At 36.2% G+C, this 23,959-nt stretch overlaps 1 protein-coding gene across 1 annotated transcript; it reads left to right on the forward strand.

Moving 5' to 3' along the window:
- The first annotated feature begins 4,076 nt into the window (after positions 1 to 4,076).
- Positions 4,077 to 14,587, forward strand: LOC147548838 (uncharacterized). Its single transcript, XM_086668131.1, has 3 exons — positions 4,077 to 4,824; positions 13,302 to 13,704; positions 13,951 to 14,587. Exons 1-3 carry the CDS (start codon positions 4,077 to 4,079, stop codon positions 14,585 to 14,587), a joined length of 1,788 nt encoding a protein of 595 aa, XP_086524257.1.
- The last annotated feature ends 9,372 nt before the right edge of the window (positions 14,588 to 23,959 follow it).

Raw genomic sequence — 23,959 nt, forward strand, 5'->3', positions numbered from 1 at the left:
TGGTTTGAGTACTTCAATGTGTTTACTCCAATCAATTAAAACCTTAGAACAATTTTTTATTTTCCAATTCAGATTTCAGACTTGTTTTGAAAGTTGGAAACTTGTGTTTTCAAACTTGAAAACCATTTATTCAAACAGCGCAAATTTGCTAAAGAGTTATGGTTTCGATCTTTGATTCGAATGAGAATGGAGGGAAGTATGACTCCTCGAGAAATTATTAAACATTGGTTTGAACAACACAATAGGAAAGGGGTAAAAATCAGATACACTTGATGTGGTTTCTATGAAAAGCAAGGAACAAGAAAGTCCCGGGTTGAAGTGAGTTCTGCAAGAATTATTGAAGAATCTTTAACAATGGTACATGACTTTGGTACTGATGGTACTCTTCCGCGTCATGAAAGTAACCAACAACAAACCCAACAACATAGTGGTTTTTGGGAACCTCCTACTGTAGGTGTAAGCGAAGATTAATGTGGATAGAACCTGGTTAAATTCAAGGGGCCGGGCAGCAGCCGTGGTTAGAAACCATGAGGGACAGTTTATCGTCGTTGCAACATCTTTCCGGCAAACAGTCCAATTGAAAATGAAGCTAAGTCGATGTTTCTGGGCATTGGACTAGCTTGTCGTCTGAACGCAAGAAAGTGTATCTTCGAGAGAGACTCATAAAATGTGATCAAGACATGCACCTCACCAACTGAAGAATCGTCGTGGAGAACTAGAAGCATTGACGCAGATATCTTTGATCATTTGAATACTTTTGAAGAATTCAAGTTCAAGTTTACGCATAGAAAAACCAATTCTGTGGTTCGTAATTTCGTTAAATATGCAATTGATAACCGAATTGTAAACACTTGGGACCTTTTTTTTTTGTTGAAATAAACACTTGGGACTTGGGTAGGCAAGTACCACCTACATGTATTGGTGAATCTATCTTGGTTTATAGCCTTCACATTACTTCTTTGATTCTTAATTAATAATAGGCTAAAGACACTTTTTCATTAGAAAAAGAAAACCTCCTGAGATAAAAAAAAATGCATGCAAAAAAATTAAAATTACATTTACAATAATTTCAGATTTTGATCTAAAAAAGACCAATCAATCACTTAAATCATGATCGTTAATTGCTTCTGCTTAAGTCGCCCACTTCACTTTGTCAAAAAGCATATGAAAAATTAGTTCTATACGGATTTGTTCCCCTGACTCTACGGATGCCCGGCAAGCATTTTCATGTGTTACTCAGCCAAAGACTAGTTAACATTATGGGTTACTGGCTTCTTCATTTTGAATGGACCTGTATACGGAAGACTATTAGGAATTCAATCTTAAAACTTTTGAGTGCAACGTAAAATTTTTGCAATTGTCTTAAAAACCTCTCTCTCATAGAAACTTTAATTTGGATATTAAGATGACGCCCTGGTAGCGAAATAGAGATATCTCTAATGCAAAACTTAAAAAGAAATTCTATTAGTCAAATATATCAAAAGTCGCAATGAAGATTCTCATTCCTAGGAGACAAATTAATATTTTTGTCTTGGACACTAATCTCCAAAGTTGTTTTTATTTATTTATGAGACATGTTTATTTTTGTAAAGGAATGATATATAGTTACTCTGAAGATATATTATAACTTGATTTTTATTGATTTCAACAAAAAAGATAATAATAAAAAGGATTTTTGAGTCAACAGTCCAAAATCTGGGAGGTAAACCCAAAAAAAATCCACTCTTGCCCAAAAATTAGTTGCAGGTCCAAATGTCAGTTTTTTTTTTATTCCCCTCTTGCCCTTGAACGGGACATGCTGACGTTTTCCTGAGAAAAAAAAAATGTCTGGTAAATAAAATAATTTACCAGTACACGAAAAATTCAAAGTTTCAAAATTTTTTGAAAATTTGAAATTTTCAAACGAAATTTCAAATTCCCGCCCAGCAAACATCTCTTCCCGGTAAATAAAATAATTTCCCGTACACAAAAAATTCCAATTTTCAAATTTTTTTTGAAATTTTCAAACGAAATCTTTTTTTCGAAATTTCGAAATTTTCAAACGAAATTTCAAATTCCCGGTCAAATTTTTTTGAAAATTTTAAATTCCCGCCCACTAAAAGTGTCTAGTACAGAAAAAAAAATTTCCAGTAAATAAAAAAATTTCCCGGTCACAAAAATATTTTTTTCGAAGTTTTGAAATTTTCAAACGAAATTTCAAATTCCCGCCCAGCAAAAATGTCTGGTACAGAAAAAAATTTCCAGTAAATAAAATAATTTTCCGAAAAAAATTTCGTTTCCTGAGAATTTTTCGGTGGCAGTTCCGTAAATTTCTGAACAATACACATTCTGATGGACGGGTTGTCAGATTATTGTTCAGAAAAAAATCGTTTCCCGAGAAATTTCGATGGCAATTTTGTAATTTTCAATGGCAATTTTGTAATTTTCAATGGCAATTTTGTAATTTTCGATGGCATGAACGGTAAATACTTTATTTTCTAAGGGCCCTTTACGTAATTTTGACCCCCAAACTGACACATTGGACCTCCCTTTCATTTTTAGGCAACTTTGGGTGGGATTTTCATTTTGGTCCCCTTTTTGGACCAATGGCCCAATCCCTCATGATAATGATGAGTTTAAGTGGTTGACAATTAGATATATTCAAATAGACACTCCTGTTGGGATGTCTTTATTAACTACTGTCACACTCTTAAAGATCCAAATTAACTTTTTTAACAGGAGCACGGTATTAAAGATAGAAATTTTTACTCAAAAGTCCAAAAAATGACCCTATAACTAGGATTTGGCCCACCATAGATTAATATAAGTTGCAAAATCCATTTTTTCAAAAATAATACTAATCCAACCCAATTTCGGATCCCTAGGTCACTTTTCCCATCTCTAGGAAGCCCTTACTTTAAATAATCCCTCTTATACCCTTATATATATATGGGAGAGAAGATGCCTGGGTGTTTTCCTTCCATTTATATCTCTTTCCCTCCTCAAAACTTTCTCTTTCCCTCCTCAAAACTTTCTCTTTCCCTCCTCAAAACTTTCCATCCATTTTCTCTCTCCTATATCTGCTCTCTCCTCCATAAGAGAAAGAAATCTTTCCTTCCATTTCTCTCTCTCATCTGTATCTCTCTAACAACTACTAAGCTACACGGATCTGGAAAGATTTACAGGTTTGAGTTTCCTTATCTTCATTCCTTTATCTTCATCATAAACCCTCATCTTCATTCTTTGCATTTTGCTTAAAACAACATAAACCCTCATCTTCATCTTCATTTTCTTTGCGCTTTGCTTAAAACATCATAAACACTCATCTTCATCTTCTTCTGTAAATTTTCGTTTTCTTAAAACATCATAAAACTTTCTTCTTCTTTATTTTTTCGAAACATAAAAGTTTCTTTCATCTTCTTTCATCTTCATGATCTTTATCATCAACACCATGATTTGTTCCATGAACCTTCTTTAGTTTTAGAGAGTTTGTGTTCATCTTCATCATCATTATCATCAACACCATGTTTTGTTCATTGAAACTTCTTTGTTCTTCATCTTCATTTCTATCTGAAATTTCGTTTGGTTTTTAAACTCATATTTTCTGACACAATAAGTTATGTCCTAAGAAAAACCCAATATGTTTTCTGTTTTCATAATTTTCATGTGTTCTGTTTTCATAAAGTTCATGAAACATATTTTCACTTCCACAAACACAAATTCCTTTGTTTAGAGTATTTTCTGTTTTCGGAAGTATATACTCATGTTTTCACCTTGTTGTGATTTCATGTTATCTGTTTTTCATATATTATTTCATGAACATATTTCCACGTCCACTAACACAAATTGTTTTGTTCCGATTAATTTATACTTACATAAGCATATTATGTTGTGTTTATAGGTAGTAAATATTGTCTTCGTTTTTCACATAAAAACTCTTCCTTTTAAGAACATTACATTTGATGCATGATGCATAACATTTGTTTTTGTCAGTTTATTACGATTTGTCTCCAAACCAATCCATTTTCGGAAACATAAAGTTATGTGTTCTCAGAATATATATTAATTTGAAGACATTTTTTCTACAGCACTTGCATATGGAGGTTGACCTACAGCCACATCAGGCACCATTGAGGGACCGACCACTAGTATCTGAATCTTGGGGCCCTGTGTTTACTCATATTGGTCAAATATTTGATGGAGGAGTGAAATCCTTTCGAGATTCTCTTGGAAGATATACAATAGCTACTAAAAACACCTTCAAATATATCAAAAACGAACGATTTCGGGTCACAGCCGTATGTCCCAAACCTGGATGTAAGTGGAAAGTTCATGGTATTGCACCAATGAGATGTAGCTCTGTTTTTATCTTGAAAGAATTTGAACCGAAACACGATTGTTTAGATGTTGTTCTGAATCCCAGTGATCCGAAACTTTCTAGTAAATTAGTTGGTAATCTCATTTGTAAAGAAATAAAGAAAAATCCAAATCGTACTACAGCGGATGTAATGGAAAAATTTCTTGATGACTATGGTATTAATTTAGGTTACTACTACTCTTACCATTCAAGGAAGTTTGCAATGAATCGAGCATTTGGGGAAGAAGGTGATTCGTATGCGAAGTTGAAGTGGTACGTTGATGCATTAGAACGTACAAATCCAAATAGTCGAATTGATTTGCAAGTGGATGAAAATAGTCATAGGTTTGTTAGAGTTTTTATTGCGCTTCGTGCTTGTACTTTGGGTTTCCAACATTGCCGACCTGTTATATACATTGATGCTACTTTTGCGAAGACAAGGTTCAATGGTTGCATTCTTGCCGCAGCTACAAAGGATGGAAATAATGGTATGTATACATTTATGCCATTCCTGTAAACATATTTATATTTGTTTTAAAATATAAATATGTATTTTTAAATGTAGGGATTTACACCCTTCTACTAGTGTTTATAGCGGAAATATGACATCTAATGTCTACACTAGTATTCCCAGGATCACATGCAAAACTAGTAATTAATCTAATGGAGATAGTAGATTACCTTAATCGCTTTTCCCTCGAACTAGTTGAATTGATTGAAGAAGACCAAGAGCTTCAAGTGTAGCTCCTCTACTTGGGACACGAGCAATCAATTTGATCTCCCACCTTGTTGTATAGCTAGCACACCAATGGTGGTTGGAAAAGAAGAACACCTTCTTCTTTGACTAGATTGATAGTAATGGGAATTAGCTCACTTTCTCCTCTCTACTTGATGTGGTAGAGTAAGAAAGCTTAGAGAGAAATTCCACACCTTATTCTCTGCCCTAAGAGTGTTTATATAGAACCCTAATAAGAATCCACCTCCTTTTAGGTTTCCTAAAACACCCTTTAGAATAAGATTTAGGGAAATAGTCGAAAATAACAACTATTGGTATTTTCTCAATTCCCCAAGGAGGAGGTGTCCAAACACCACGAAAATTGGCAGATATAATTTTTATTATATCATCAACTAACCCTCCAAAATTCAGCCCAATCCGAGTCCTAGAAGTACCCGAACCGGTCTAGGCCCAAAAACCCTGTTTTTGGCCTTTTTGTACTATCTTTGCCTAATTCCTTTTTTAGGCCTATGAGATATGTTTATGGGACACTCCCATGATTATATCTCACTCCAACTAGTCATATCCTAGATCAATTTGTCACTCTTATGTGTAACCCGTTGTAGGATCCGATCGAAGTTAGCCGCGAATTACTTCGTAATTCGACGATCGTAGTTGGTCTCTAGCTACAACTCTACGATCCCTAAATCAATCGGACTTGATGATCTTCCACATCAATTGTCCTATCCGACAAATTGTTCGCATTGTCACCTTGGTCGAAGGACATCTCCTTCAACTCCTTCAGACTCCCACTTGGACTTAGAACAAGTGCAATGCCTCGATTCCCGTGTCAATTTAGTATCCCATCTGATACGTCACATCATTCAGACTTTCTTGATATCCGAGTACAACTGTAAAAGACAAACGATTAACTTTTAATCCGTTTGAGCGCGGCCACGCATTTTCAGTTGCTACTCATCAAGTGGCCTTGAGACACTTTGTACCTAATGTGATTAGGGTGACACAATCCATTCTTGCGCTCCCACTTAACTTCATGTCTATCCTGTCCTTCCCAGTATCCGTCTTTATAACCTCCTTTTACGGCGCGGCGTTTAACGGAACCAAAGTCGGGCATTCCTTACATAAGATGAGTGGAGCACTCATGTTTTGAGGAATCTTTCCAATTGTCTTTATGAGAAGTATTGACGTTCATCACGAATGATGTACTTCTCATTTGAGGGTTATCCAGTGTATAAACCTTTTATACACCCACGTAGTCGAATAGAATATACTATTCCTATAGCCCATGAAACTGCGCTAACCCATCGACTCCCGTGCTAGTCTTCGTGAGTCATTGTTGTCCATGCAATGACCTGGACCAGGGATTTTTGATAATAAATATTCCAAGTTCACTTAATAGGGTTTCATTCATCAGATCACGTATCTGACAAACCTATTCGGAACGTTTTATTATCTATGGACTGTCGTTTAAACACTAAACCAAGTTTAGACGACTGGTGAAATAATTCTTATTATTTCTGATAACGAGAGTTGTAAATCTGAGCCTCTTCCGTAAAACTCCTTTTACCCACTCTGTTTTACTTGTCGAGGTTTAAAATTACACCTCATGCCTTAGATTGTGTATGAATCTCATACTATGTCTTAGGTGACAGTTTAGTTTGACTACCGTGGTAGTCGGTTTTAAACTTTGCTTATTATCAATTAATTTGAAGATTACTATCTTCAACCTTGATAATATCTAGTAATCTTTACTAGAGTTAAGGCCTTTAATTCTTTGTGTAGTATTTGCAACCGTTCCCGGCTTAAAACACTTTTAGCCTACTTTCCTTTCATGTCTGGAAGTTTGCTACGATGACATGTTCAACTTTGTACTACTTCATCCTTTAGCCTTCTAGGATGTACTAAGTAGTGTTTCGGTTTTCCAATCCGAATTCAGATGTTTAAATGCTAATCATGTCCAACATGATTGACTTTATGTTTTCGAACATAAATGTCTCTCTCATGCGTGCTAGCTCATCGGTGTCTTTTAGACTCCGAGTTTTGCAACGCCCTCTGTCATGAGTTTTTGGGTCGAAATTCTTTTAGACTTTCCGAGTCTTAGATTTTCTGTTTCGGATCTCAAGCATCTCAGCGTACTAAGTCTCTCTAATCCTATCATCCTTTTGATCTATGCTTATAGATCTTCAGATGCCCAAAATGGCATTTTATCCTTTTGTGTGTGGTCCTTTATTGAGTCAGTTCGTTACTGTTATACAACACCTTATGTCGTACTCAATCTTTTGTATGTACTCTGCATATGGACCCGGAAGGTTTGTTTACTCCCACTTACCTTCTTGAAACTCGTGATTCAAGATTTTCTTCATTCTCCAGGAATCAAATTTCTCTGATTGCCTTTTGAATCGAAGATTCTAACTCTTGCGTGCTTTTAATCCGTCGATAGATTTCTGAAGCATGCTTGTGGACATAACTTGATTGGAAGAATCTTTATTCTTCTTGTCTCGTTTCGGGAAACACGAATGTTTCCATCCTTCTCAGTTTTCTATTTTGGAAAACCAATTTAGGTCTTTTGTTGACTTAAATTATCAAGCTTCATGTCTTGACGAGATATGGATTCCACGATGATTTTGGGTTCTAGCCAAAATCTAGAGTCAGTTTCCGTTTCTGCGCAGGTCTTTTATCTCTTCAGAAATAACCTTTATTTTCTGTGTCTTTGAGATTTGACCTTTTAGGGCTTTTGAACAACAATTTGGAATTTTCTCAATTACTTTAAGATATTCCTTTAGAGACACTTTCACTTGTTTTGAGAGTTCTCCGGCGAATGACATTCGCTTTTGTGCGGTGGGTTTATAAGATCATGTCTTTAACCTTTCCTTTTCCGAGGAGCCGCAGTTTGTTGCTCTTGGTCGAATTTAATCGACTTGTACAAGTTTCATGATTGTTCTTCATGACCCTCCATGATTTTTCTCATGATCGAATTAAATCGACTTGTACTTTTCTCCCACTTATTCTTGTAATAATCAGTGTTTTCTCCCAGACTACTAGGTGTGCTAATTATTAGAAGAATACTATCATGAGCAACAAACACTTTGTTCTCTTGATTGGTTATGGAAGAAGCCCAAATTTCTTTTAAAAAGAAATTGCGTCAGATATTAGCTAAGTTTAGTAACGTTGTTACAAGTTTTAGCCTTAGACGGAGTAGGTTAAGTGTGAAAATAATCGTGTCTAGAATATATCCCAAGATATTTGGAAGACTGGCTTAAACCCATCTTTGATCGAATTATGCATAGCAATGTTCGATTACTCCCACTGAATCTACCATCCCTCAGATGTGTTCCATGGAGCGAGTTGGGAAACGGTTTCTCAACTCCTTTGATGGTTATCAAGTATTTGACTCAAGTTTTTTACCACTCCAATCTAATTGGATGACTTAAACTCTCTTGTCAAAATGATTCTTTTACTTCGGTTTGTACTTTGTTTAAACCTTTCAAACATTCCGACTTATACTTTATGATTTGTACGTTTCCATACTTCATGAAGTTGTCAGAGTACGTTTTTGAAGTTTCTCTCGTTAGCTTCTGCAAGTAAACTTATAGGTTTGCATAACACTGTATGAGTCCTAATAGATTACTAGTCTCTATGCCTTTTGAAAAGGGTGACTTTGTCAATTCAGTCCTTAAGACCTAATTGACAATGCTGAAGTTTAATGAGTTTGAATCTCTTGATTTAGCCATTATCAATGTTAACCTTCAGTTAATTTTACCACTGGTTTAAAACATCATATGTTTCTAGAAGAACAAAATAATCAATATTAAGTTCTAAGCTAGATCAGTGTCTAAAAGAAGACTTTGATCCCTTTCAGCATCCCTAGCATTACTGCTTCTGCTCCCTCTTGGATCTCTACTTCTTTTAGTCAAGTATGTGATTCCCTTAAGCTCCCACTGAGCCGCTCATCTGGTCTTAAATACCTGATGAAGGAATTTTACGATACTTGTTTTTAACTTTGTTAACAAGGATACGGAATCGGAATTCATAATTCCATTCCTTTTGTCCTCCAGGTGCTAAAGGTAGTTTCCTTTTAAATGGTCTAGCCATTGTTTTAGAAACATTCACAGTAATGAGGAATACTCTTGATCATGTACTCGGCAACTGCTTTTCTATGATCAAATGTTTGTCTCACTTGACTGATCCTTTTGCCCTTTTGAATCTCAAGATCTCTTTCTCAAGAACCTTTCTTAGACTGGATATTCCCGTATGTTCTGCTCTGTTTGTTTGTAACAACCTGAGTGACTCATCTAAGGTCTTTATCAATCTTTGTTCAATCGATATTGAATTGGGTGATAGATGTATTCTGTTGTCTTTCCTTAGGATGACTTTCAGATTGCCTTGGAGGTCTCGTACCTCTCCATTTATGACTTCTGTAGGAATTTCTTCCTTAGTTTGTCTTAATGGTTATGCTAGCATTCATTACTATTCCAAAGAGAATGTTATACGATTGCTTGCAAATGGCTTTTGACCTTCTCTTGTATGAGTCAACATTGGGATTGGGTATTCTAGTGACCTTCCTTTTGAATCTGAGAACTATTCTCGGATTCATTCTTCCATTCTAGGAAGTGGATCAACACCTCCTTTAGGTGTGATTCAATGTTGAAATCGTTTGTGTCATCTTAAAACTACATAAAGAAATGGCAAAGTTTTAAAACTCGTTATCGTTTTTGAAAAACTTAGTTTTCCCACATTATTCAATATAAAATTGTCCCCGATTGAATAAGTGATTCCAAGACCCCAGTTCTTCGAAGTAAAGCGGACGAAGGCCCTACCCTTTGACTCCGTCGTTCCGGGTGAGCGAACTACTTCACTGATCATACCTTATGACTCTTGGTTGATAGATTTCATTAATGAATGACTAATCTATCCTTTTGCCTCGAGTATCCAAGACTCTCTTGCTGATCTCGTTGAGTAGAACCATTTAGACGTGTAGGCCTCTTCTATAGACCTACCCGCATTGTCCCAAGGTAGAGGAGGTACTCTGCGAAGGCCGACCCACCTTCCTCGAACAAGGGCGCAACGAGTGTCTTAATCTGGATAGGCGATTACTCAAGATTACTTTTGGGGACTTTTACGCTAGTCTGGCGTTTGTTATAGTGAACTATTTAGCCTAACTAACATCCACGACATAAAGCGTAAATAAGTAAGTAAATGCCCGCGAGAAAGTAAATCAAGCAGACATGGATCCTAGTATGGCCCCTAACCTAGAAGATCTAATCACCCTTGGTTTTCTTCTTGTTTCGCCTTTTGGTTCGTCTTAGATCGCCATCTTTGAACCTCCATTGATTTCTCCCACTCGCCTTTGGATTTCATCCTCGAGTTTCTTCAATGGACTCATAGACCCTAAACTCTAATTACAAGACTCTAACGATTCGCAGATCGTATAAACTTGAAATTAAAATTAATTACAAAGCATGCACCCATCCGTGCTTAAAACAATAATAAAGAAATAAATCTATGGCCATACTAGTTTCCCGCATTCACATCACATGCAATCATATAATATATCAAGGCTAAGAATTATATATGCATGATTATCTTGGGAGATACTTTTGTTGACATCACATGTCACATTACGGACCTTAAGTCTAAATTCGAAGAATTCTACTAATGGTGCTTTCCGGTTTTATCTTTTATGATTTCTAAACTCATCTTTAAGAAAAACTCCGTTTTGGGCTCGAGAAAGCCCGGGTCAATTTCGGAAAAAATATTGGTTCGATTCTTAATGATTTCATAAATCAATTTAAAGAGAAATCCGTTTTGGGCTATTGGATGGCCCGGATTGATTTTGGAATTATTTGGTTGGAATCGGAAAAAATTTTGGCAAAAACTCCCACTCGAATGATGGTCCCTTTTCGTGGTCCGAAAAGCCTCGAAAAAGCCCGGGACAAGTCCTAGACAAGTCCCGGCCCAAGCCCAAAAGGGGCTCGGACAAGGTCCGGATATAGCACGGCCCATAGGGCCGGCATGTCCTGGCCGAGGCCTATCAAGGCCTGGTCTCGTCCTGGCCGGAGCCAGGACGCTAGTCCATGTACCAGACGCGTCCTAGACGTGTCTGGTACTGGACCGGGCCAGCACTAGGTGTCTCGGACTAGTCCGAGACACCCAGAACCTCCCAGACGCGTCTCCAAGACGCGTCTGGTCGAGTGCTCTGGACGCGTCCTAGACGCGTCCAGGAAGCTCCTTCGCAGCTGCTGGTCGCGTCTTAGACGCGACCTGGACGCGTCTTCAAGACGCGTCCTTAGTAGCTGCTCTGGACGCGTCTCAAAGACGCGTCCAGAAGCTTCTGTCGCAGCTGCTGGTCGCGTCTTCAAGACGCGTCTCAGCAGCTGCTTTGGACGCGTCCAGGAGCTTCTGGTCCGGCCAGGAAGCTCCCTGGCCGGACACTAGGGTTTTTCAAAACCCTAGTTTCCAAAAAGAAAAAAATTTTTTTTTTTTTTTTTCTTATGCAACTCTAAGTTGCTATTTTCCAATTTTAAAACTTTTCTTAAATTTTTGAAATTCCTTTTAGAACACTTCTAAAAAAATTTTAAAACTTTTAGAAACTTTTAAATTTTTTCAAATTTGTTTTGAGAGCTTCCTAAAGTCAAAACTACTCTTTTTAGAACACTTCTAAAATTCTAAAATTCCAAAATTTTGTTTTTCAAAAGTTTCCAAAACTTAAAAACAACTCTTAATCAAACCAATTTTGGATCAAAATCTAGGTTTTTGAAATTTTTCAAAGAACAATTTTGAAATCAATTTTGAAAAATCTTTGAATCCAATTCAAAATTAATCAAATTTTATGTTTTAAAATCTTTTTAAACATAACTATCAATTTAATCAAGCATGGATTAGTTTGAAATTCAATCAAATTGAGACTTTTAAAACACTTTTAATCATCAATGTGATTCTCAATTTGAAAATTTATTGAATCCCATCAAATTATGAGTTAAAAATACCTTTTTAAAAACACCTTTTAAAATACTTTTATAAACTCAATTTTCAAACTATCAAGCATATAAATTAGTTCGATTCTTAGCAAAAACTAGTTAATAGCAAGAGGCTCTGACGCCACTGTAGGGATTTACACCCTTCTACTAGTGTTTATAGCGGAAATATGACATCTAATGTCTACACTAGTATTCCCAGGATCACATGCAAAACTAGTAATTAATCTAATGGAGATAGTAGATTACCTTAATCGCTTTTCCCTCGAACTAGTTGAATTGATTGAAGAAGACCAAGAGCTTCAAGTGTAGCTCCTCTACTTGGGACACGAGCAATCAATTTGATCTCCCACCTTGTTGTATAGCTAGCACACCAATGGTGGTTGGAAAAGAAGAACACCTTCTTCTTTGACTAGATTGATAGTAATGGGAATTAGCTCACTTTCTCCTCTCTACTTGATGTGGTAGAGTAAGAAAGCTTAGAGAGAAATTCCACACCTTATTCTCTGCCCTAAGAGTGTTTATATAGAACCCTAATAAGAATCCACCTCCTTTTAGGTTTCCTAAAACACCCTTTAGAATAAGATTTAGGGAAATAGTCGAAAATAACAACTATTGGTATTTTCTCAATTCCCCAAGGAGGAGGTGTCCAAACACCACGAAAATTGGCAGATATAATTTTTATTATATCAGCAACTAACCCTCCAAAATTCAGCCCAATCCGAGTCCTAGAAGTACCCGAACCGGTCTAGGCCCAAAAACCCTGTTTTTGGCCTTTTTGTACTATCTTTGCCTAATTCCTTTTTTAGGCCTATGAGATATGTTTATGGGACACTCCCATGATTATATCTCACTCCCACTAGTCATATCCTAGATCAATTTGTCACTCTTATGTGTAACCCGTTGTAGGATCCGAAGTTAGCCGCGAATTACTTCGTAATTCGACGATCGTAGTTGGTCTCTAGCTACAACTCTACGATCCCTAAATCAATCGGACTTGATGATCTTCCACATCAATTGTCCTATCCGACAAATTGTTCGCATTGTCACCTTGGTCGAAGGACATCTCCTTCAACTCCTTCATTAAACACATACGTGAATGTTTCTAAATTCAAAATTAAATCAACAACATATACGCTGTATATGTAAGTTTGCTACAAATTTATTAAACACATCAAGATATGCTTGCATAGTACTTTATTTGTTAGTTGCATATACTTCACTGCATCTGTAGTTTTTCTTCTTCAATTTTCAGGTTTGTTTCCAATTGCTTATGCAATAGTGGATTTGGAAAATAAAGCCAACTGGGTTTGGTTTTTGGAAAACCTAAAGATCGTTGTAGGTGTCGAAAAAATCTACACGTTCATATCAGATAGGCACGGGGGCATTATCAATGGTGTCCGTAATGTCTTCCCCACTGCGCATCACTCTTTTTGCACATGGCATTTAAGATGCAATCTCAATGTTAGATTACGTAATGGAGCCCGGAAGTCAAAGTATTTTCAGACGCTAATGTATAAGGCTGCCCGTGCACTACCCGCATCTGAGTATCATTCCACTGTTGAACAAATGATCGAGATGGGTGGATCCAACGTGACTAGATTTTTTGAATCTCTTAATCCTGAAACGTGGGCAGATTCTTTTTTTCCAGGAGAAAGGTATATATTTTACTAACACTTACCTATTTGCATACAGATTTATTATCTTGTTCTTTGCATAATTTATATCTTCGAAACATAGCTACATTTGTTTCTGTACAAACACTTTTTATCTAGGACAAAGATAAATATTTTGCAAACACATTTATATTTGTATACAGTGTTCTTCCTATAATGTTTGCATAACTTATTTCATCTCAACAAATCCGATTTTGTTTCTGAACGTACTTTTTTTTTATATTCTAGGTACGGTGCTATTACATCTCAAATTTCCGAAAGCTTCAATTCTATGATAAAAAAGGCAAGGGTACTTCCAATAACTGCTATGTTAGATGCCATTCGTCAAAAGATCATGAACAAGATGCGAAAGCATAGAGATGCCGCAAATGGATGGACTACCTTTCTCTGTCCCTCCATCAATGATGAACAAGATTCGAAAAAAAAAATATCTGAAACATGGAGGTTCGCCGAGGCTGCTCCATTAATTTATGAAGTGTACTCTGATCCACGTCATAGTGTTAATCTTGGATCTCTTACTTGCTCGTGTCGGCGTTGGCAAGTGGATTCTCTTCCTTGCGAGCATGCAATGCTATGCATCGGAAGTAGGCGTGGTGATGTTACTTGTTTTTTTGATCCTGTTTGGACAACGGAGGCCTATAGGAAAACTTACCAAGAATATGTTTACCCTGTACCCAATTTTGATGAACCATTTTCTTTTGATTCATCAACAAAGATTCTTCCTCCCATAGTACGAAGGGCACCAGGGCGACCACGTACAAATCGTTTGGAAAGTTCTGGTAATGTTACGAGGCAAAAGAGGATATGCCGCAGGTGCAACAGACCTTCTTATCACAACAGTGCTACATGTCGTGCACAACTCTAGTGGAAAATATTAACATTTGTTGGATATTTTGTATCTTGTACTGACACTCTTGGATTTCCTTTGTTCACAAATTATGATGGTTTGTGATTGTCCACAATATTTTGTTATAAATATTATCTATTTTGCCTTCTACCTAATTTAGATGTTTTAACTCTTATTTCTGCACTCCATAAGATTTAGTTTTGTGTTCCAGTATGTGTTTAAAAATTTCTAACAAACTCATATATGCTCCAAAGAATTTTAGTTTTCTGAACTCTTATTTTGTAACTCAGAACAAATTCATATATGCTCCAAAGAATTTTAGATCGTAAAACATATATTCTAACAAACTAGTTTTGGCCTAAAGAAAATTTACAACTTCAAAAACTTGTTTGAACAAATCTCTAGATGTTCTAAAAAAAAAGTCCATCTCCGAACAAAAACATATATGCTCAAAGGAAATATTCAAACTCATAAATATTTTTGAACATATTTTTTGCTTGCATGAAGAAAAGTAATGACTGCAAATATGTGTTTTGAACAATTTTTGGTTTGTTCTAATAAAATGTTTTCATTTCCGACCAAAATTAGTTTTTCCTTGAAGAAATTGACAACTAAAATTATGTTTTGACCAAATGTTAAGTATATTCAAGCCAATCATACTAGAGAACCTTCATGCTCTTTAAATTAATTAGCTTCAAAATACAGAATCCTCAATATACATTCCAAGTTCACAACAGAAATAGATTTATCTAAACAAATCTAAATATGCTCTAAGCAAATATTAAATTGCTCGTGCTTTTAACACTTCACCATTGTCGCATTCGGATCAAACGACAGCAATTTCATAATTGCTTAGTGCACCAGCAATTTCAAAATATACATATAACTAATTGTTCACAAAAAATGTTACAACATAACACCTTAATTCTCTAATCTCCATTGGACAGTGTTGTCCTTCAAAATCAAATAAGTCAATTCTGCCCTTCTTCTTTGGGCTAATTTCTTCCAATCTCCCTCCAAGTGCTGACTATTGTATGTGTATTTGTTTGTTTTTGCGATCATCTCTTCCATTCGAAGAATGACAAACAAACCACAGTCGGCACTGTTGTAGAAAAAAAAAATATTAGAACATTTAAATCAGTGTTTGTAATTTCAGAATATAACACAGTAACATTTAACTTACTGTTCTCCTTGTTGTTTATCCTTAGGTTCTGGCCTCATCTTTGGAACTTTCTTTTTCCTACCATGCACAGTGATACGAGTTTGTTCCATTGCATGTTGAATCTCAATAGCAAATTCCTTACTATTTTTCGAGCAAGCTTTTGCTAACTTTTTATCACACAATAAAGAGTTGTAATGTGTCCATTCATAACGACAAACATCATACTCCAGGAATGTCCAATGGTGACCTCGGGTGCGGTCTCCGATGGTCGGGTTACACATTGGTGCACAAACATAATGTGGATGAAAGTTATCATCAAAAGCTTTCTGCAGTGTCCCTTGCAACAGTGTGTTGATGGTCTCCTCTACGTTGGAACATATCAAAGTCTGTCAAAAGACGTGAAATGCTGGTTATACTTTGATAATCACAAACATATACTAATTTGTTAATGAAAATGATTTAATTTCACTTACAAACACTTCAAATGGAAGGAATAAAACTTTTCTCTTCTTGTTCTGTTCAAGGTTTGACATATACATGGCCCACCAGTTTATAATCTGAGAATCACATTCTCTATTCGTCATCAGCAGGTCCAGTTGTTTCCCACATATATCATTGATAAACTCGTTGATCCATATTTTTGTCCTGCAAAATTTCGATTTTAATCAACCAAAACTTGAATCCAGAGCCAAATATACTCTGTCGTAGAAAGATATAATATATGTTGTACCATATCAGTTATGGTTTGTCAACATATCAGAATATTTTTACAATATTGGTAAAATTTACACAACATACATAACATTGTTGTGAAAAATAACATTATATTGATGCAACATTTCAGGTATGTTTGGGACAACACTGGTAAATATGTCCATACCATACACCATATTGTCACAACATATCAGATATGTTTTCACAACATTGGTAGATATGTTCGCGACATACCCAAATTTGTTGAAAACAAAAAAAGATATTTGGGAGAGGTAAGAATATGTTTACAGAGGTACTTACGTGTTGCTGCACTTGAAATAGAATACTTTTTTCCTCTTCTAACACAAATTTCCAAACAGGACTTTTTGGCCATTTTGACAGTTTAGAGACCGTAGAACTTGGTTTTGATTTTTCAATTCTATTTTCTACCATGATTGGATTGTCCACAATAACTATTGCCTTCGGGGTGGGTTTCCTAACTCTTGGTTCGTTTTTAATCCTTTTCACCAACGAGTTAGGTTTTTTCTCACTCCTTACCTCCTCTATTGTAGTTTCTTACTCAACCCCTTCATTTTCTTCTAAGTTGGTTTCAATATCAACTATGTTTGCTGTCTGGATTGGAACAAATTGTACCTCCTCACAAATTTCAACCCCTTCATTTTCTTCTAAGTTGGTTTCAATATCAACTCTTTCGTTTGCTGACTGGTTTTGAACAAATTGTACCTCCTCACAATTTACAACCATGTTTCCTCCAAAATTTTTCTCTACTTGGGACAGTTCCGCAAAAAACTCATCAGGCCAAGTAAGGGTACTATCAAAATCAAATGTTGTTGTCCCTTCTACACTCATATTGTTGTCCATATATGAAAGATCTGTTTAGATAAGTAAAGTAATAATGTTAGGAAGTCATATATTTTGTGAACACATTGCCAAAAAACATTCGCACACATATATTTGTTCATAGCATTGAAACTGTTATGCTAAACATATTTGATTATGTTCTTGAAAATTACTTACTTGTTCATGTTATTATAGATATATTTCCGACCAATATATCTGTGTTACGAACATTCTTCCATTTGCTCCAACAATACATAGTAATGTCGTTTGCAAAAGAATACATGATGAAAGCACTCATCAGAAAACTAAGTTGCTCTTCCAAATTTCAAGAAGCACATTAACCATCATTTGACTAACACACCAAAACAATTAGAACATATTTGCAAAATATTGAAACAAATAATCGAAACACCATAACAATATCTTCAATTTTTTTTAAAACCAAAGTAATGTTTAAAACAAACCAAGCTCAATTTAAGATGTATATTAAAGTTAAAAAACACAACATTCTAATGTTGTCAGCACACCATATTTGCTGCCACATCAACAACCATTTAAGCAAATAAAGTATCAAATTAAAGAGGAAGTAATTTTTTTCGTGACTCATTTACTCACTTGCATTTGCCTCCACGTTTGCAGCTCCCTCTTCTTCCCCTCCCTTTTCCTTATCACTCTCACTCCCCTTCTCTACTTCCTTATCACTGTTCTTTGCACTACCTTCACCTACTTCTGTTACACTCGTAGGTGTTTCCTGTAACTCACCATCTTTCTCCCTCTCATTAACTACTTCCTCTTCTTTGTCACCTTCTTTCTCTCTCATCTCACTGCCTTTTTCAACTGCCGCTCTGTAAGCAGCAAATTCTTCCTTTACCATCTGCAATTGTTTCTCAATAACTTGGTTCTCACGAGTTAGTCTTTCAACTTCTTCGACAAGTTTTAGGTTGTCTTCCATATTCACTTGAAGAACCAACTTTTCATTGAATTGCAACAACCTTTCATCTTCTTCACTCTCAGGTTCCAACTGCTCCTTAACCTTGAGAACATGTAAACAATTTTATTATCTGAACAAAGTAGACTATTATCTGAACATACTAAAATATGTTTCAGATAAAACAGAAAGATATTGAGACAAATCTTCTTACTCCAGAAACTTAATTAGTTTTTTCAAGACATATGTAGAAGTGTTGACATTCAACAAAAACTACTTCATGCAAATGAGAACATATCTGGAAGTGTTCTCATAAGAAAAACTACCTCATCTAAATGGAAACATATCTAGATGTGTTTACATAGAAAAAATAAGTTTCCTAATCCAAACTTGAAACATATCTGAATTTGTCTACATTTAAAAATTAATAACCTAATCCAAAATGGAAACATATCTTCAGTTGTCAACATCTAAAAACAAATATGCTCACCCAAAATGAAAACATATCTGAATATGTTGACATTCAAAAGAAATTGTTTCCCAAATTACCTGATTTTCTTTCAGACCATCTATTTCTTTTTCCAAACCTGCAAAGAATGGTTGGATGCCCCACCTCCCAATTCTTGGGGTTATACATTCTTCATGGCTATCATCTTCAACAATGGAAGAGTGCATGCAAACCCAAAACTGAAAAAAAAGATTGTTACATCATAAACATAAAGTTGTGGCCCAAACATATTATGATATGTTATCAATAATTTTTTCTTACCGGAAGCAATATAAGACAACCAGCAGGCCTGGAGTCATCCCGAGCATGTTTTTCTATCATGTTCATCATAAAAGAATGAATTGCTCGAGGCCAGGACACTCTCCTTATCATCTGCTCTGTCTGCAAGTTATAGTAAAAGCTGGCAAGGATGCAGTAACCAGCTGATGATGCAAAAAGGAATGTCGCGGCAACATACATGATCCACAACCTTAAACAGTCAATTCCAGGTTCCTTTGTTCGAATTGCTCTAAGCAATCCATCCTCTATTACTGTGCTTGCATAAGTGACTGTCTTGCACTTACCTTTCCCTTCAGTGCTTTCGAAGTATTTCTTCAAGAATACATCGTTCACTGTATCTACTTTTGACTTCGAAGGGAAGGCATCGTACTCTTGCCCATCCATGGGCATGCCTAAGAGCAAGGACACATCTTGAGGAGTAAAAGCAATCTCCTTTTCTCCCAATAAAAATTTCTTGGTTGAAGGGTTGTACTTGCTTAGAATGTGAGCAATTGCTCTATTGGGTTTCTCCTTCAGATTTTCTTTTCTGATCTTACCCATAGCCATTGCTCTATACAATGGCCAAAATGGTGAATCCTCCATAACTTTCTTCTGCTCATCAGTCATGCAGTTGAAAGTTATCAGTGCAAGGTCTACAGGTAGCTTCAAGCTACATTTAAACTGTACAATTGGAGCCTTTTTTTTGGTGTCTTCCACCACAGCTTTTTCTTTTCTGCCTCTACCACCAGCAGATGTCTCCTTGCATCAAACAATTAACCAAATATCAGTACAATTAGGAGCATCAAACAAACAATAACAGTAAAGATATGAACATTCTACTATATACAAACATAAAATTCTGAAGGTCATTGACACATATTTTTCTCTCACAAACATATTTAGATTTGTTTTAGACAATAGTATTGTTCAGTATGTTTCAACCACAAACAGTAAGAATGTTACTATATGCAACCATCCAATTCTGTATGTGAAAAAACACATATTTTTCACCCACAAACATATTTAAATATGTTTTAGACAATAGTATTGTTCTGTATGTTTCATCCACAAACAGTAAGAATGTTACTATATGCAAATATCCAATTTTGTATGTGAAAAACACGTATCTTTCAAACACAAACATATTTATATATGTTTAAGACAATAAGAATGTTCTATAGACAAAGAGGTAGGTTTTGATGTTTCACCTGTTCAGTAAATTGCTGCTCATGTTGAACAAGGGCTAGCTTTTGATGTTTTTGCTTTTTTGGAGGCATCTCTTTTGGTCCACTGGCAGGTCTCTTCCTTGGACTATGTCTGAGAGCATTATCGTCCTTGCCTTTGGAAGAGGTAGGCTTATTTGGACTGTTAATTGGGGTTTTAGTTTTCACCATCTTCTTTGTTAAGTTTCTGCATAAAACCAGATGTTAAAAAAAATTAAGAAAGCAGTATGCACAAAACAATATATCTAAACAAATATGAAATTTGTTTACAACCGAAAAAATTTTATATGTAGATCTGAAGATAAAACCATCCAAAATGAACAAAATGTTTCAACACACAAAGTATTTCTGAAGAACAAAATCTATATTTTTTAAACACATTAAAACATGATAAAGATCTTTAGAAACATGATGAAGATCTTTATAAACATGATGAAGATCTTCAGCCAAAAAAAAAAAAAGCAAAACCCTAAAAATCAAACACATCAACAAAAAGCAAAACCCTAGATACGTTTACTTACAGGAAACGAAACATTTGGGGGTTTTGAGTTCGAACAAAAATATTTTTAGGATCAACATGAACAAATCTTTTATACCTTCGAATCGTTGCTTCTCACCGGAAAAGAGGTTAATGGAGTTGCTTCTTACCGGAAACGACACAACCCTTTCAAAGATATTGGAGTTGCTTCTCACCGGAAACGACACCAAGAAAAAACCCTTTCAAACCGGAACCCTAAGAACAAGACTAAGAAGATGAGAAGAATGAGAAGAATTGATGGAGTTGTAGGTGAAGACTGTTTTTAGAGAGATTTTCCAAATATTTAGAGAGAGAGAATGAGCAGATGGAGGTGATTCGTATTCTGCTTTCGGCTATAGAGTTAAGACCCTGCGTTGGAATTGAGTGATGGGACGGCTCAAATTTTTGGAGGGAAAACACAGCCAGGACACGAACGTCTTTAGTTAATATTAAGGAGGATATTTAGGTACTTTTACACACTGGGTCTTTTTCTAATTAAAATTTTACACTGGGCCAGATCCTCTCTCGGGTCCCAAGTTTTGGGCCTTATAATTACGGCCTCTTAAAGATATCTCTATAAATTAAACCTTACATGAAATTATCTTCGACTCACCGACATTTAAGTTGCCGAAGGATAATGATGGTGGTAGAACTAGGGGTGGGATTTTAGTCCGAAAACCCGGAATCCGCCAACGACCGCTCGAGTCCGAAGCGTCCGTGACCGTCCTTTGCCCGAATCGGTCCGTACCCGCGCCGACCGAAAGTGCTTAAGCGGACGGACGCGGGCATAGGTCCTTAGGCGGTGGTCCGACAGAATCCGCCCGCTTATATTGTCCGCTCGACCGAATCCGTCCATACCCGTTCGTTTATCCTACCAGTTATACCCGCCCGCCTATATGATTGATTTTAAGCCTTTAGATTTGTAGGGTTAGCTACAACCGTTAGATTTCAAGAGTAAAAATATGTAACCCTAGAAATCACTTTTCTTAATTTTATCTTCACCTCTCTACTTCTCTAGTCTCTCTCTCCTCCAAAATCTCAATATCTCACCAGTAACCCTTGAACCCACAATACACCGTAGAATCCACAATGCACTGATCGTAATCCATGTGAAGAAGAATAGAACCGATCGTAATCCATGAGAAATCTCAATAACTATCTTTTAATTTTGTATTCATGTATTTTTTGGAATTGTAAAGTGGGAGTTTAGAAAGTTGTGTTTAGTTACTAAACAGTTTTAATTTTGAATAATTTTTTTTATGTGTTCATTAGTAACCGGTGACCGACCGACCGACTGATACCCGGTTTGCCCGACTATCAAAACGGTCACGGACGGGCACTTTGTTAGAGAAAAATCCGAAATGCCCGTCCGTTTTGTCCGAATGGACACTTAAGATTTATGCCCGTTCCGCCCGGACCTGTTGACTTAGTGTCCGTTTCCCGCCCGTCACCGATTCCCACCCCTAGGTAGAACTCATTGAGTGACTACCCTGACCACATAGAATATTTCCTATTCGTAGTGAACTTGTATTTATGTTCTATTGGATATTTCCTAATCCTAGTGTTAACTCTGCTTGTTACCACAACAAATACTGAACAAGCATTTTCAACAATGAAGATTGTCAATTCTAAACTTCACAAGGAGATGTACGACAACTTTCTAAACAAATTTCAGAGTAAAGTTGTTGAAGAAATTAATGACAATTTGATAATAGATTAATTCTATTTTTTGAAAGATCATAGGGCACAACTCGTAACACATTATATATCTCAATGGTGTTCTTTTGATGAACCATTACGAATATATAGTTATTAGTAGAAGTTACCTTTAACTAACACTCTTACATACAATAGGTAGAAAGTTACTCAATTACTCATAGCGACCTTTCGTTAACAACTTGGCTACCGTAAAATTAAAGATGGTGAGCCTTGTCTAACTTGAAATTCAATTAAAGATTAGTCTTGTCTAATTTGAAATTCGGGCTCCATTCGAGCTCCACCGTGGTCCTAATGACAGAGCCTAGCAAATAGTATAGTGTTGTCCTGGAAGCTCCCTAACCCACCCTAACTTGGATCAAGTCTACATAATAAGTTTGGGTCGTAGCTCGCATGGATGGGTAACATGTCTTGCCTTGGGTATCTAGTGAAGTTAGAGCTAGACCATAGCTGTGAGAAGATTCCAGTACAGCTCCCATGCTTTATGCTTTATGAAATACATGGGATGAGATCTGTGACATCTCTAGACTCTAGGCCACCGGAAGAAGTGAGCAATCAACAGCAGCAGCAAAAGCAATATCATGAGTACAAGTACTAATGACGAGGTTGAACACGCAATAACTATGTCGTTTACAGAAAAGATTATCATTTTTTCCTTCATTATGTTGGTTCTCCATCAGATTGATGCCAATACCTGTGACGACTTGAGAATAACCCCAGCATTGTGTTCCTTCCCTGAATGAACCGACAATTATAAATACAAACAATAACGGGGTTAGCTCCACACTGGGAGGCATCACATCTCTCACCAAACTATATATAAGGCCTACATTGTTTTCCAAAACAATCATGTTCAAGGTCTGGAAATTGAAAATTGCTCTAAGTTCAAGGTTTTCTTCAAACTGATGGGATGAGAACCGCGCATAGTCCTACAAGATAAACTCAGCAATAGTACCAGCACTCTAGATCATTGCTGTTAAAACACCGCCCGAAGCCCCGAACCTACAGTTCTTGCCTAATCTACAAGGTTATACATCGCTAAAGAAATTACGGATTCCCAATTGCAAAGGGTTGAAGCCTTTAGTGTCGGATCTGTAACGCCTTTCCTTTGTTGAGAAATTGAAAATTGACAAGAGTTAAGAGTCTCTCTTTTTCTCTCAGTACATAAAGTTGCAATGTTCTGTTAACCCCTCAAGTATTTTTGGTGTTTCCTGGTTTCCGGGATCTTCAGTAATCCTTTGTTGATCTTATTTTTTTTTCCCTTCTATCTGAAAACAGTATAATTTGATGGAAGAATGCCAGATTTACAAGTTCAGCATTTGGAAGTCAGATGTCAAAAGCATCAAATTCCACTTCCCACTTAAGTACAGAGAATCACAAAATAGAACTGATTAGATCAGTCCACTGAAGAGCACTACAAAATGGTTCATGTGTTCTATCTTGCACTATGCTGGTATCCGACTAATAAACACCGAATATTGATTGAGGATCGAAAACTAAGCATAAGGACAATGATCAAAGAGA

The sequence above is a fragment of the Eschscholzia californica genome, unplaced genomic scaffold (assembly GCF_041429995.1).
Source record: "Eschscholzia californica isolate CP2 unplaced genomic scaffold, dmEscCali1.0.p SCAF_3, whole genome shotgun sequence".
Classification (NCBI taxonomy): domain Eukaryota; kingdom Viridiplantae; phylum Streptophyta; class Magnoliopsida; order Ranunculales; family Papaveraceae; genus Eschscholzia; species Eschscholzia californica.

Bases quoted from the DNA above. Each gene is read 5' to 3' on its own strand.
- LOC147548838 (XM_086668131.1), top strand. From the start codon at position 4,077: ATGGAGGTTGACCTACAGCCACATCAGGCACCATTGAGGGACCGACCA. The intron at 4,825-13,301 runs GTATGTATACAT...TTCAATTTTCAG, and splicing joins TACAAAGGATGGAAATAATG to GTTTGTTTCCAATTGCTTAT. The intron at 13,705-13,950 runs GTATATATTTTA...TTTATATTCTAG, and splicing joins TCTTTTTTTCCAGGAGAAAG to GTACGGTGCTATTACATCTC.